General features: G+C 43.9%; 1 protein-coding gene across 1 annotated transcript in view; it reads left to right on the plus strand.

Moving 5' to 3' along the window:
• The first annotated feature begins 1,886 nt into the window (after positions 1-1,886).
• LOC132832217 (transmembrane protein 14C-like) overlaps positions 1,887-12,736 on the plus strand; it is a 44,310-nt gene continuing 33,460 nt past the window's right edge. Inside the window, exon 1 of the mRNA XM_060850011.1 lies at positions 1,887-2,003. Within this exon, the coding sequence (XP_060705994.1) occupies positions 1,928-2,003 (76 nt within the window). The 5' untranslated portion in view covers positions 1,887-1,927. The remainder of the gene's footprint in view (positions 2,004-12,736) is intronic.

Raw genomic sequence — 12,736 nt, forward strand, 5'->3', positions numbered from 1 at the left:
TTGGATGTGAGTATAAGAGGTACAGTTAGTAAGTTTGCAGATGGCACAAAAATTGGAGGTGTAGTGGACAGCGAAGAGAGTTACCTCAGATTTCAACAGGATCTGGAACAGCTGGGCCAATAGGCTGAGAAGTGTCAGATGGAGTTTAATTCAGATAAATGCGAGGTGCTGCATTTTGCGAAAGCAAATCTTAGCAGGACTTATACACTTAATGGTAAGGTCCTAGGGAGTGTTGCTGAACAAAGACACCTTAGAATGCAGGTTCATAGCTCATTGAAAGTGGAGTCACAGGTAGATAGGATAGTGAAGAAGGTGTTTGGTATGCTTTCCTTTATTGGTCAGAGTACTGAGTACAAGAGTTGGGAGGTTATGTTGCAGCTGTACAGGACATTGGTTAGGCCATTGTTGTAATATTGCGTGCAATTCTGGTTTCCTTCCTATCGGAAAGATGTTGTGAAACTTGAAAGTGTTCAGAAAAGATTTACAAGGATGTTGCCAGGGTTGGAGGATTTGAGCTCCAGGGAGAGGCTGAACAGGTTGGGGCTGTTTTCCCTCGAGCATTGGAGGCTGAGGGGTGACCTTATAGAGGTTTACAAAATTATGAAGGGCATGGATAGGGTAAAGAGGCAAAGTCTTTTCCCTGTGGTCAGGGAATCCAGAACTAGACAGCATAGGTTTAGGGTGAGAGGGGAAAGATATAAAAGAGACCTACAGGGCAACTTTTTCACATAGAGGGTGGTACGTGTATGGAATGCACTGCCAGAGAAAGTGGTGGAGACTGGTACAATTGCAACATTTAAGTGGCAGCTTGATGGGTATGTGAATAGGAACGGTTTGGAGTGATATGGGCCAGGTGCTGGCAGGTAGGACTAGATTGGGTTGGGATAACTGGTCGACATGGACGGGTTGGACCAAAGACTCTGTTTCCATGCTGTACATCTCTATGACTCTCTGAGAGAGCTCCAGAGAGGTCATGGTAGACAAGCAGGAAGCTGGAAGAACACAGCAAGCCAGTCAGCACTGAGAGGTGGAGAAGTCAGTGTTTCAGGTGTATCCCTTCTTCTGGACTGGGAACTGGAGTAAGGGGAGCTGCAGATTAAGGGATGGGGTGGGGTGGAGAGTGTTTTTGGTGGTGTGGGGAGAGGGACAAAGTGGTGACTTAGTGATAGGTGAACACTGGTGGAGGGTACAGCCTGGTTGGTCAATCAGAGGGTTGAATCTGGTTGGTAGCTGCAAGGAAGGGTTAGTCAGAGGAATAAAAGGGAGGCCAAGGAGGGACTGGAAAGGGAGCTGGGATATGGGAAGGGAAGCTTTTTGAAGTTGGAGGACTCAATGTTGAGTCACAGAATTGATTTGACTGGAGCTAAGGAACAAAAAGAGTGCAATTAAATTTCTGTGTAAGCTTTTGAAGTAGTAGGAAGAATGTCCAGTAAAAATCTGCCAGGGCATTATAAATAGATGCAAACGTCTTTTTTTAACTATGTAATGGAGACCTTATTTACTCAATGTAGACTGGGATAGTTGTAATATAAAGGGCAGTGAGAGGCGAGCATTCCCAGGTTGTGCAAAGAGAATTTCCAATAATAGTATTTGTTCATTCCAAAAGAAAAGGGCCAAGTTGATCAAATTTCAATCGGGGAATATGATGGGGACAGTGATCATTGTATCATAGGTTCAGGATGTTGGTGGAAAAGGACACCTAACAATCTAAAGTAAGGATAATCAAATGGCGGACACCTGACTTGCTTTGTATCTTTTGTGATTTTTTTTGTGCATATCATTCAGGTTGCCCTTGCACTCATACACACAGAGTTGCCTCAGGGGAGGGGGCTGGAGACAGACACTCCCCAGAATCCTTAGCGAACGGAGTCCCTGTGTGAGTGGCAGTTGTGCGCAGGTGCAGGAATATTCGGGCAGACAGCGCAAGATGGCGGTGGACTGGCTTGGTTTTGGCTATGCGGCTTTGGTGGCTTCAGGAGGTGTGATCGGTTATATTAAAGCGGGTAAGCACTAATGACCAGGCTTGACCCTGCTCTGACATTGGTGCATTTTTATGAAGCCGCAATGTTTGAGAATTTCTCGGGTTTTTCTTAACCGGAGAACGAGTGTCCTCCCGCCTTAACGATGTCACTTTTTTCTGAGTGAGAGGTTAGCAGAAGAGGTTGGTAAGAAATATTTCATGCAAATGTAAAACAAGTAACGAGCAACGATAGGTATTACTGACTTGAGGGGAACTTAAATGGGAGGCAGAGAGTATAGGTGGAATATTCAGTTAATATTGTTTCAATGTCTTCACAGAGGAGGAGGGTCAATCATGTCAGCGCGGAGATAGAAATAGCAGAGGCATTGTCGTGAACTAGTCAAATACTAGGAGGCAAGCCAGAGGATTGGCGATCAACTTTGTTGAATAATGGCAATGGGGATTTAGTTTGTTTTGTGGCGCTGGGGTCATGTTCCACCCTTTAAGAGTCTGCTTCAAATCCCACCTGATTCGGAGGCGTATCGTTAACATCCGAAAAGTCATAGAGATATACAGCATGGAAATAGACCCTTCGATCCAACTCGTCCATGCCGATCAGATATCCCAACCTAATCTAGTCCCATTTGCCAGCACCTGGCCCATATCCCTCCAAGCCCTTCCTATTCATATACCCATCCAGAGACCTTTTAAATAATTGTACCAGCCTCCCACCACTTTCTCTGGCAGCTTATTCCATGCATGCACCATTCTGTGTGGAAAAAGATGCCCATTAGTTCTTTCATATTTTTCCCCTCTCACCCTAAGCCTGTGCCCTCCAGTTCAGGAGTCCCTCCATCCCAGGGAATAGACCTTGTCTGTTTATCCTATCCATGCCCTTCATGATTTTATAAACCTTTATAAGGTCACCCCTTAGCCTCTGAAGCTTCAGGGAAAACACCCCCAACCTATTTGACCTCTCCCTATAACTCAAACTCTGGCAACATCCTTGTAAATCATTAATGAACCATTTCAAGTTCCACACCATCCTCCCAATAGTATATTCCAAAAGTGGCCTCACCAGCATCCTGTACAGCTGCAACATGACCTCCCAACACTCATACTCAATAAGCAGAAGTGGGTACTGCAGATGCTGGAGACTAGAGTCGCAGGGAGATAGGATAGTGAAGGCAGTGTTTTTGTATGCTTTCCTGTTTTGGTCAGAGTATTGAGTATAGGAGTCAAGATTAGAGTGGTGCTGGAAAAGCACAGCAGGTCAGGCAGCATCCGAGGAGCAGGAAAATTGACTTTTCGGACAAAAGATCTTCATCAGGTTTTTCCAGCATCACTCTAATCTTGACTCCTGTACTTAATACTCTGACCAAAAAAGGAGAGCATACCAAACACTGCCTTCACTATCCTATCTCCCTGCGACAGTGTTCGAGAAGCTCTGAACCTGCACTCCAAGATCTTTGTTCAGCAACACTCCTTTGGACCAAATAACCAAATCAGGAAGTTGTAGGCAGTCGGGCTTAGCTGTATTAGTCACTGTAAAGTTGTCAGAATCTGTGATAAAGACTACTTGGTATAGGCCAGTCAGACCATCCAGTTTGCTCTGCCGTCCACAGAGATCATGGTTGATCTGATACACCTTCAATTAACTTCCCTGCCTTTTCTCCATAATGTTGATTTCCTTACTGATTACAAATCTGTCTATCTTTGCCTTGAATAAACTTAACAACCCCGCTTCAGAGCCCTTCATGGTATAGAATTCCATAAATTCACTACCCTCAGAAGAAAAAATAGGAGGATAGAGCAGATGAATTCATGGCTGAGGAGCTGGTGTATGGGAGAAGGATTCACATTTTTGAATCGTTGGAATCTCTTTTGGGGCAGAAGTGACCTGTCCAAGAAGGACAGATTGCACATAAATGGAAAGGGGACTAATATACTGGCAGGGACATTTGTTAGAATTGCTTGGGAGGATTTAAACTAGTAAGATGGGGTGGGGTGGGACCCAGGGAGATGGTGACGAAAGAGATCTATCTGAGACGGGTACAGCTGAGAACGGAAGTGAGTCAAACAGTCAGGGCAGGCAGGGACAAGGTAGAACTAATAAATTAAACTGCATTTATTTCAATGCAAGGGGCCTAACAGGAAAGGCAGATGAACTCAGGGCATGGTTAGGAACATCAGAATGGGCTATCATAGCAATTACAGAAACATGGCTCAGGGATGGGCAGAACAGGCAGCTTAATGTTCCAGGATACTAATGCTACAGAAAGGATAGAAAGGGAGGCAAGAGAGGAGGGGGAGTGGCCTTTTTGATAAAGGATAGCATTACAGCTGTGCTGAGGGAGGATATTCCCAGAAATACATCCAGGGAAGTTATTTGGGTGGTACTGAGAAATAAGATTAGATCAGATTACCTACAGTGTGGAAACAGGCCCTTCGGCCCAACAAGTCCACACTGACCCGCCGAAGCGCAACCCACCCATACCCCTACATTTACCCCATACCTAACGTTACGGGCAATTTAGCATGGCCAATTCACCTGACCTGCACATCTTTGGACTGTGGGAGGAAACTGGAGCACCCGGAGGAAACCCACGCAGAGACGGGGAGAACGTGCAAACTCCACACAGTCAGTCGCCTGAGTCGGGAATTGAACCCGGGTCTCAGGCGCTGTGAGGCAGCAGTGCTAACCACAGTGCCGCCTACAAATAAGAAAGGGATGATCACTTTATTGGGATTGTATTATAGACCCCCCCAATAGTCAGAGGGAAATTGAGAAACAAACGTGTAGGGAGATGTCAGCTATCGGTAAGAATAATAGGGTAGTTATGGTAGGAGATTTTAACTTTCTAAACATCGACTGGGACTGCCATAGTGTTAAAGGTTTAGATGGAGAGGAATTTCTTACGTGTGTACAAGACAGTTTTCTGATTCAGTATGTGGATGTACCTACTAGAGAAGTTGCAAACCTACTCTTGGCAAATAAGGCAGGGCAGGTGACTGAGGTGTCAGTGGGGGAGCACTTTGGGGCTAGCGACCATAATTCTATTCGTTTTAAAATCATGATGGAAAAGGATAGACCAGATCTCAAAGTTGAAATCCTAAATTGGAGAAAGGCCAATTTTGACGGTATTAGGCAAGAACTTTCGAAGGTAAAAACAATGACTGCAGATGCTGGAAACCAGGTTCTGGATTAGTGGTGCTTGGATGCTGCCTGAACTGCTGTGCTCTTCCAGCACCACTAATCCAGAACTTTCGAAAGCTGACTGGGGACAGATGTTTGCAGATAAAGGGATGGCTGGAAAATGGGAAGCCTTCAGAAATGAGATAAAAAGAATCCAGAGAAAGTATATTCCTGTCAGGGTGAAAAGGAAGGCTGGTAGGTATAGGGAATGCTGGATGACTAAAGAAATTGACGGTTTGGTAAAGAAAAAGAAGGAACCATATGTCAGGTATAGACAGGATACAGTGAATCCTTAGAAGAGTATAAAGAAAGTAGGAGTATACTTAAGAGGGAGATCAGGAGGGCAAAACAGGGACATGAGATAGCTTTGGCACATATAATTAAGGAGAGTCCAAAGGGTTTTTCCAAATTTATGAAGAACAAAACGGTAACTAGGGAGAGAATAGGGCCCCTCAAAGGTCAGCTAGGCGGCCTTTGTGTGGAGCCACAGAAAATGGCGGAGATACTAAATGAATATTTTGCATCAGTATTTACTGTGGAAAAGGATGTGGATGATATAGACTGTAGGGAAGTAGATGGTGACATCTTGCAAAATGTCCAGATTACAGAGGAGGAAGTGCTGGATGTCTTGAAACGGTGAAAAGTGGATAAATCCCCAGGACCTGATCATGTGTACCCGAGAACTCTGTGGGAAGCTAGTTACAGGTAAGGTGCCGGAAGACTGGAGGTTGGCTAACGTGGTGCCACTGTTTAAGAAGGGCAGTAAAGACAAGCCAGTGAACTATCAACCAGTGAGCCTGACCTCGGTGGTGGGCAAGTTGTTGGAGGGAATCCTGAGGGACAGGATGTAAATGTATTTAGAAAGGCAAGGACTGATTAGGGATAGTCAACATGGCTTTTTGCGTGGGAAATCATGTCTCACAAATGTGATTGAGTTTTGTGAGGAAATAACAAAGAAGATTGATGAGAACAGAGCAGTAGATGTGATCTATATGGACTTCAGTAAGGAGTTTGACAAGGTTCCCCATGGGAAACTGATAAGCAAGGTTAGATCTCACGGAATACATGGAGGACTAGCCATTTGGATACAGAACTGGCTCAAAGATAGAAGACAGAAGGGTGGTGATGGGGGTTGTTTTTCAGACAGGAGGCCTGTGACCAGTGGAGTGCCACAAGGATCGGTGCTGGACCCTCTGCTTTTTGTCATTTACATAATTTTTATGCGAGCATAAGAGGTACAGTTAATAAGTTTGTAGATGACACAAAAATTGGAGGTGTAGTGGACAGCGAAGAGGGTTACCTCAGATTACAACAGGATCTGGACCAAAATAGCCAATGGGCAGAGAAGTGACAGATAGAGTTTAATTCAGATAAATTAGAGGTGCTGCATTTGGGAAAGCAAATCTTAGCAGGACTTATATACCTTAATGGTAAGGTCCTAGGGAGTGTTGCTGAACAAAGAGACCTTGGAGTGCAGATTCATAGCCCCTTGAAAGTGGAATCGCAGATAGATAGGATAGTGAAGTTTTGTATGCTTTCCTTTATTGGTCAGAGTATTGAGTACAGGAGTTGGGAGATCATGTTGCGGCTGTACAGGACATTGGTTAGGCCACTGTTGGAATATTGTGTGCAGTTCTTGTCTCCTTCCTATCGGAAAGCTGTTGTGAAACTTGAAAGGGTTCAGAAAAGATTTACAAGGATGTTGCCAGGGTTGGAGGATTTGAGTTATAGAGAGAGGCTGAACTGGCTGGGGCTGTTTTCCCTGGAGCGTCGGAGGCTGAGGTGTGACCTTGTGGAGGTTTACAAAATTGTGAGGGGCATGGATAGGATAAATAGACAATGTCTTTTCCCTGGGGTGGTGGAGTCCTGAACTAGAGGGCATAGGCTTAGGGTGAGAGGGGAAAGATATAAAAGAGACCTAAGAGGCAACCTTTTCACGCAGAGGTTGGTACATGTATGGAATGAGCTGCCAGAGGATGTGGTGGAGGCTGGTACAATTGCAACATTTAAGAGGCATTTGGATGAGTATATAAATAGTAAGAGTTTGGAGGGATATGGGCTGGGTGCTGGCAGGTGGGACTGTATTGGGATGGGATAACTGGTCAGCATGAACGGGTTGGACTGAAGGGTCTGATCCATGCTGTACATCTCTGCGACTCCAGGTTCCTCTTAGTCATAGTCATCTAGCATGGAAACAGTCCCTTTGATTCAACTTGTCTATGTTCAGCAGGCATCCCAATCTGACACAGTCCCAATTGCCTGCATTTCATTCATATATCCATTTGGATATATTTTAAATGTTATAATTGTACCTGCCTCCACCACTTTCTCTGGCAGCTCACTTCCATACACGCACTGCCCTCTGCGTGAGAATGTTGCCCATTATGCCCATTTATAAATCTTTCCAATCTCGCCTTAAGCCTATGCCTCTAGCTTTGGATGCCACGCCCTCAGAAAAAGACCTTGGCTGTTCAGCCTATCCTGACCCCTCATACCTTATCCAACTATAAGGTCGCCCCTTAGTCTCCAGGAGAAAAAAGCCCCAACCTATTCAGTCTCTCATTTTAATTCAATCCTCTAGTCCTAGCAACATCCCTGTAAGTCTTGTTTGCATCCTTTTAAGTTTTACAATATTTTTCGTATCTGTTTTAAATGTGTAAAGCAATCCCAGTAGTTCTTCTCTGAAATAAATGGCCCAAAACTGTTCACAACTATGCTCTGATTAGGACTTTCCTTAAATTTAGCAAAACCTTCCTCCTTTTGTATAGCCCACTGAACTTGGATCCTAACTTTACATTCACAAGAACTCCCAGATTCTTTTGTTCTTTAGCTTTCTGAATTTAAATAATATTCTTAGGGGTTTAGAGTTTGCAAATAAAAACTCAAGAAGGTTAGGAGAGCTAAAAGGGGATATGAAAGGGTACCAACAGGTAAAATAAAGGAAAATTCTTTGGTGTTTTGCAGGTGCATTAAGGGTAAAAGAATGAGAGAAAATGTAGAGCATGTTAAGAGAATTAAGGTAAGTTGTGCATAGAGCCAAAGGATGAAGGTAGGACTCTAAATAAATACTTTGTGTCATAGTAGTAGTGAGAGAGGTGACATGGATGTAGAAATCAGGGAGTCAATCTGTAATACAATTAAAGAAATTAGCAGAGATAGGAGGTTCTGAGTGGTCTCACAGGCTTATAAGTTGATAAATCTCCAGGATGGAATGAAATGTATCCCAGGGATAGGAAGGAAGGAAATAGCAGTGAGTGTTTGCAGAAATATTTATTTTGTCTCTGGCCACAGGGGAGCTGCTGGATGACAACTATTGTGGTACCGTTATTTAAGAAGAGAGTAAGAGATATACCAGGAAACTAGAGGCTAGTCAGTCTAGCCTCTGATGGAGAAACTGTTGGAAGCAAGAACAAAGGGGCTTCTTGTCAAAAAGAAGAAGGCAGCTTACGTAAGATGGAGGAAGCAAGGATCTAGCACAGCTTCAGAGGAATACAGGCTTACTACAAAGGAGGTCAGAAATTGACTGAGGAGAGCTAGGAGGGGGCACGATAAAGGCTTGCTGGAAGGATTAGGGACAACCCAAAGGCATTTTACTCATAGGTGAGAAATAAAAGAATGATCAAGAAGAAGGTAGGGCCGGTCATGGATAGCATAGGGAACTTGTGGGTGGAGCCTGAGCAGATAGGGGAAGCCCTAAATGAGTTTCTTCTTTGGTTTTGCTAAGGAAAGGAACCTTATTGTCATTGAGAACTTTTAGGAGCTGGGAAACAGGCTTGAACAGATCGAGATTGATGAAGTTGATGTGCTGGAAATTTTGGCAAACATTAAAATTGGCTCGACCAGATTTATCCTAGGTTGTTCCAGAAAGTAAGAAAGGAAGTTGCTAGCCGCTGGTGAAGATCTTTTCCTCCTCATTCTCCACGGGAGTCGTATGGGAGGATTGGATGGAGATGAATATTGTTTCTCTTTCCAAGAAGAGGAATAGGGAAGTCTTTGGCCATTACAGACCAGTCAGACCTAGGTCTGTGGTCAGCAAGGTTTTGGAAAAAATTGAGGGATAGGATTTATGATAGTGATAAAAGATAGTCAGCATAGCTTTGTGAGGGGCAAGTCATGCCTCTCAAATCTTACTGAGGTCTTTGAGGAGATGACAAAACAGGTTGTTGAAGGTTGAGCAGTGGATGTCGTGTATGTGGACTTCAGCAAGGCATTTGATAAGGTTCCCCATGGTAGGCTCATTCATAAAGTCAGGAGGTATGGGATACAGGGAGATTTGGCTGTCTGGATTCAGAATTGGCTGGCTCACAGAAGGCAGAGAGTGGTTGTAGATGGATGGTATTCTGCCTGGAGGTCAGTGTTGAGTGGGGTCCCACAGGACTCTGTTCTTGGGCTTCTGCTGTTTGTAGTTTTCATAAATGATTTGGATGAAGAGTTTGAGGAGTGGGTTAGTAAACCCCTTTGCTGATGACGCAAAGGTTGGAGGTGCAGTTGATAGTATCGAGGGCTATTGCAGGCTGCAGCGCTACATAGACGGGATGCAGAGTTGGGTTGAAAAATGGCAGATGGAATTCAACTTGGATAAATGTGAAGTGATGCATTTTGAAAGGTTGAACTGAATGTGGAGGAACAGAGAGATCTTGGTGTTCAAGTACATAGTTGCCACCCAAGTGGATAGGGTTGTTCAGAAAGCATATGGTGTTTTGGCTTTCACTTACAGGGGGCTCAAGGTTAAGAGCTGAGAGGTTTTGCTGTGGCTCTACAAGACCCTGGTGAGACCACACTTGGAATATTGTGTCCAGTTCTGGTCGCCCTATTATAGGAAGGATACAGAGGCTTTGGTGAGGTTGGAACAAAGGTTTACCAGGATGCTGCCTGGACTGGAGAGCTTGCCTTATGGAGAGAGGTTGACCAAACTTGGACATTCCTCTCTGGAGAGGAGGAGGAAGAGAGGAGTCCTGGTCTATATTTACAAGGTAATGAGAGGCTTGGATAGAGTCATTGGCCAGAGACTTTTCCCCAGGACAGGATTGACTAGCACGAGGGGTCATAGTTTTAAGATATTAGGAGAAAGGTATAGAGGTAGGTTCTTTACGCAGAGAGTTGTGAATGCATTGCCAGCGGTGGTGGTAGAAGCAGAGCCATTAGGGACATTTAAGTGACTGCTTGACATGCACATGGACAGCAGTGAATTGAGGTATGCATAGGTTAGGTTATTTTAGATTATTAATAATCTTAGGCACAATATGGTGAGCTGAAGGGCGTGTTCTGTGCTGTGTTTTTTTATGTTCTGTGTTCGGACCGCGGGTAACTGAAACTGCTGAAAACTGTGGATACGGTGGTCGCCCTGTACTTCACATTGGTATTCACAAAGGAGAAGGACGTGGTGAATAGATTCAGGTATATTAATATTCTAGGTTATGTCAATATAAAAACGAAGTGGTGTTGGGTCCTTTGAAAAGGTAGACAGGTCCCTAGCACTTGATGGGATTGATCCCAAAATGCTGAGAGATGGCAGGTGAGGGAATTGCTGCCAGCCTTGTATGATATCTTTGTCTACTCCTTAGCCACAGGAGAGGTCCCAGCGGAATAGAGAGAAGCCTTTTTGTTTAAGAAGGGCAATAGGAATAATCTGGGAAATTACAAGGTGGTGAGAGCTATGTTAGTGGTAGGTAAATTATGAGAGAAGATTTTTAGGGAACAATTTACTCACATTTGGAATGATATGGATGTATTAGTAATAGTTAGCATGGCTTTGTGTGGGGAAGGTCTCGTCTCACAAACTTGATTGCGTTTTTGAGGAAGTTACAAAGTTGATTGAAGACAAGGTAGTGGGTGTTATCTATATGGTCTTGAGCTGAGAAATAAGAAAGGGATGATCAAATTATTGGAATTATTCTGTAATTCCCCCCAGTGGTTAGCAGGAACTAGAGAAACAAATTTATATGGAGATCTCTGTTGGTAGGTGATTTTAACTTTCCAAATATAGAGAGATAGCTTTGGCAAATAGGTTTAAGATGAATCCAATTGGAGTTTGTAAATATATTAAGGACAAAAGGGTAACTCGGGAGAGAAGTGGACACCTCAAAGATCAGCAAGGCAGCCTATGTGAGGAATCGCAAGAGATGAGATCATAAAACAGTATTTTGTTTCAGAGCTTTCTGTGGAGAACAACATGGAAGATATAGAACGTGGAAAAATAGATGGTGATATCTTGAAAAATGTCCATATTACAGAGAGGGAGGTGCTGGATGTCTTAAAATGCATAAAGGTGGATAAATCTGGTGTATGCTAGAAGTCTTTGGGATCTAGGGAACTGATTATTGGGCTACTTATTGAAATATAATGGGTCATGAATATTCACAGGTAAGGTGCCAGAAGACTGGATGTTGGCTAACATGATGCCACTATTTAAGAAAAGTAGTAAGGAAAAGCTAGAGAAATATAGACTGGTGAGCCTGACATCGGTGATGGGCAAGTTGTTGGAGAGAATCCTGAGGGTAAGGATTTACATGTATTTGGATAGGCAAAGACTGATTGGGGATAGTCAATGTTGCTTTGTGCATGGGAAATCACATCTGTCTGACTTGAAGAAGGAACAAAGAGGATTGATGAGGGCAGAGTGATGAATGTGATTTATATAGACTCCACTAAGGTGTGGACAGTGTGGAAACATATTGCAGGTTACAGAGGTACATATCATGGGTGGCACGGTGGTTCGCACTGCTGCCTCACTGTGCCAGAGACCTGGGTTCAATTCCCACCTCTGGCAACTGACTGCGTGGAGTTTGCACATTCTCCCCATGTCTGCGTGGGTTTCCTCCGGGTGCTTCGGTTTCCTCCCACAGTCCAAAAATGTGCAGGTTAGGTGAATTGGCCATGCTAAATTGCCCGTAGTGTTAGGTGAAGGGGTAAATGTAGACGAATGGGTCTTCGGCGGGTCGGTGTGGACTGGTTGATGAGACTTCGAATCCCTACAGTATGGAAAAAGACCCTTCAGCCCAACAAGTCCACACCAACCCTCTGAAGAGTAACCCACCAGACACACTCCCCTACTCCATATTTACTCATGACTAATGCACCTAATCTACACATCCTTGAACACAATAGGCAATTTAGCACAACCAATCCACCTAACCTGCATACCTTTCGACTGTGGGAGGAAACCAAAGCAACCGGAGGAAACCCACACAGACACTAAAGCATAACCACTGACCCACTCGAGGCACTCAATCAATTTGTTTTAAGATTACAAATTTGATAGTTTTAAAAGGACATAATGTTATCTAATTTCAATATAAAAACAAAACCTGTCTAATCTCTCAGCCCACAGAACAGTAAATTGAGATCTTGATTCAAACAAGGCAAAACAGTTAGTTAAAAGGATTTTCTGAACTAATATTTTAACAAACCAACATTTTTAAACATTGAACACTCAGCATGACACAATTTACATTACATAGAACATAGAACATAGAAGGATACAGCGCAGTACAGGCCCTTCGGCCCTCGATGTTGCGCCGACCGAATCCTACCTAACCTATACTAGCCCAATAACTAATAACTGCCTCACAAGGCCCTTT

This window comes from Hemiscyllium ocellatum, chromosome 34 (assembly GCF_020745735.1).
Source record: "Hemiscyllium ocellatum isolate sHemOce1 chromosome 34, sHemOce1.pat.X.cur, whole genome shotgun sequence".
Lineage (NCBI taxonomy): Eukaryota > Metazoa > Chordata > Chondrichthyes > Orectolobiformes > Hemiscylliidae > Hemiscyllium > Hemiscyllium ocellatum.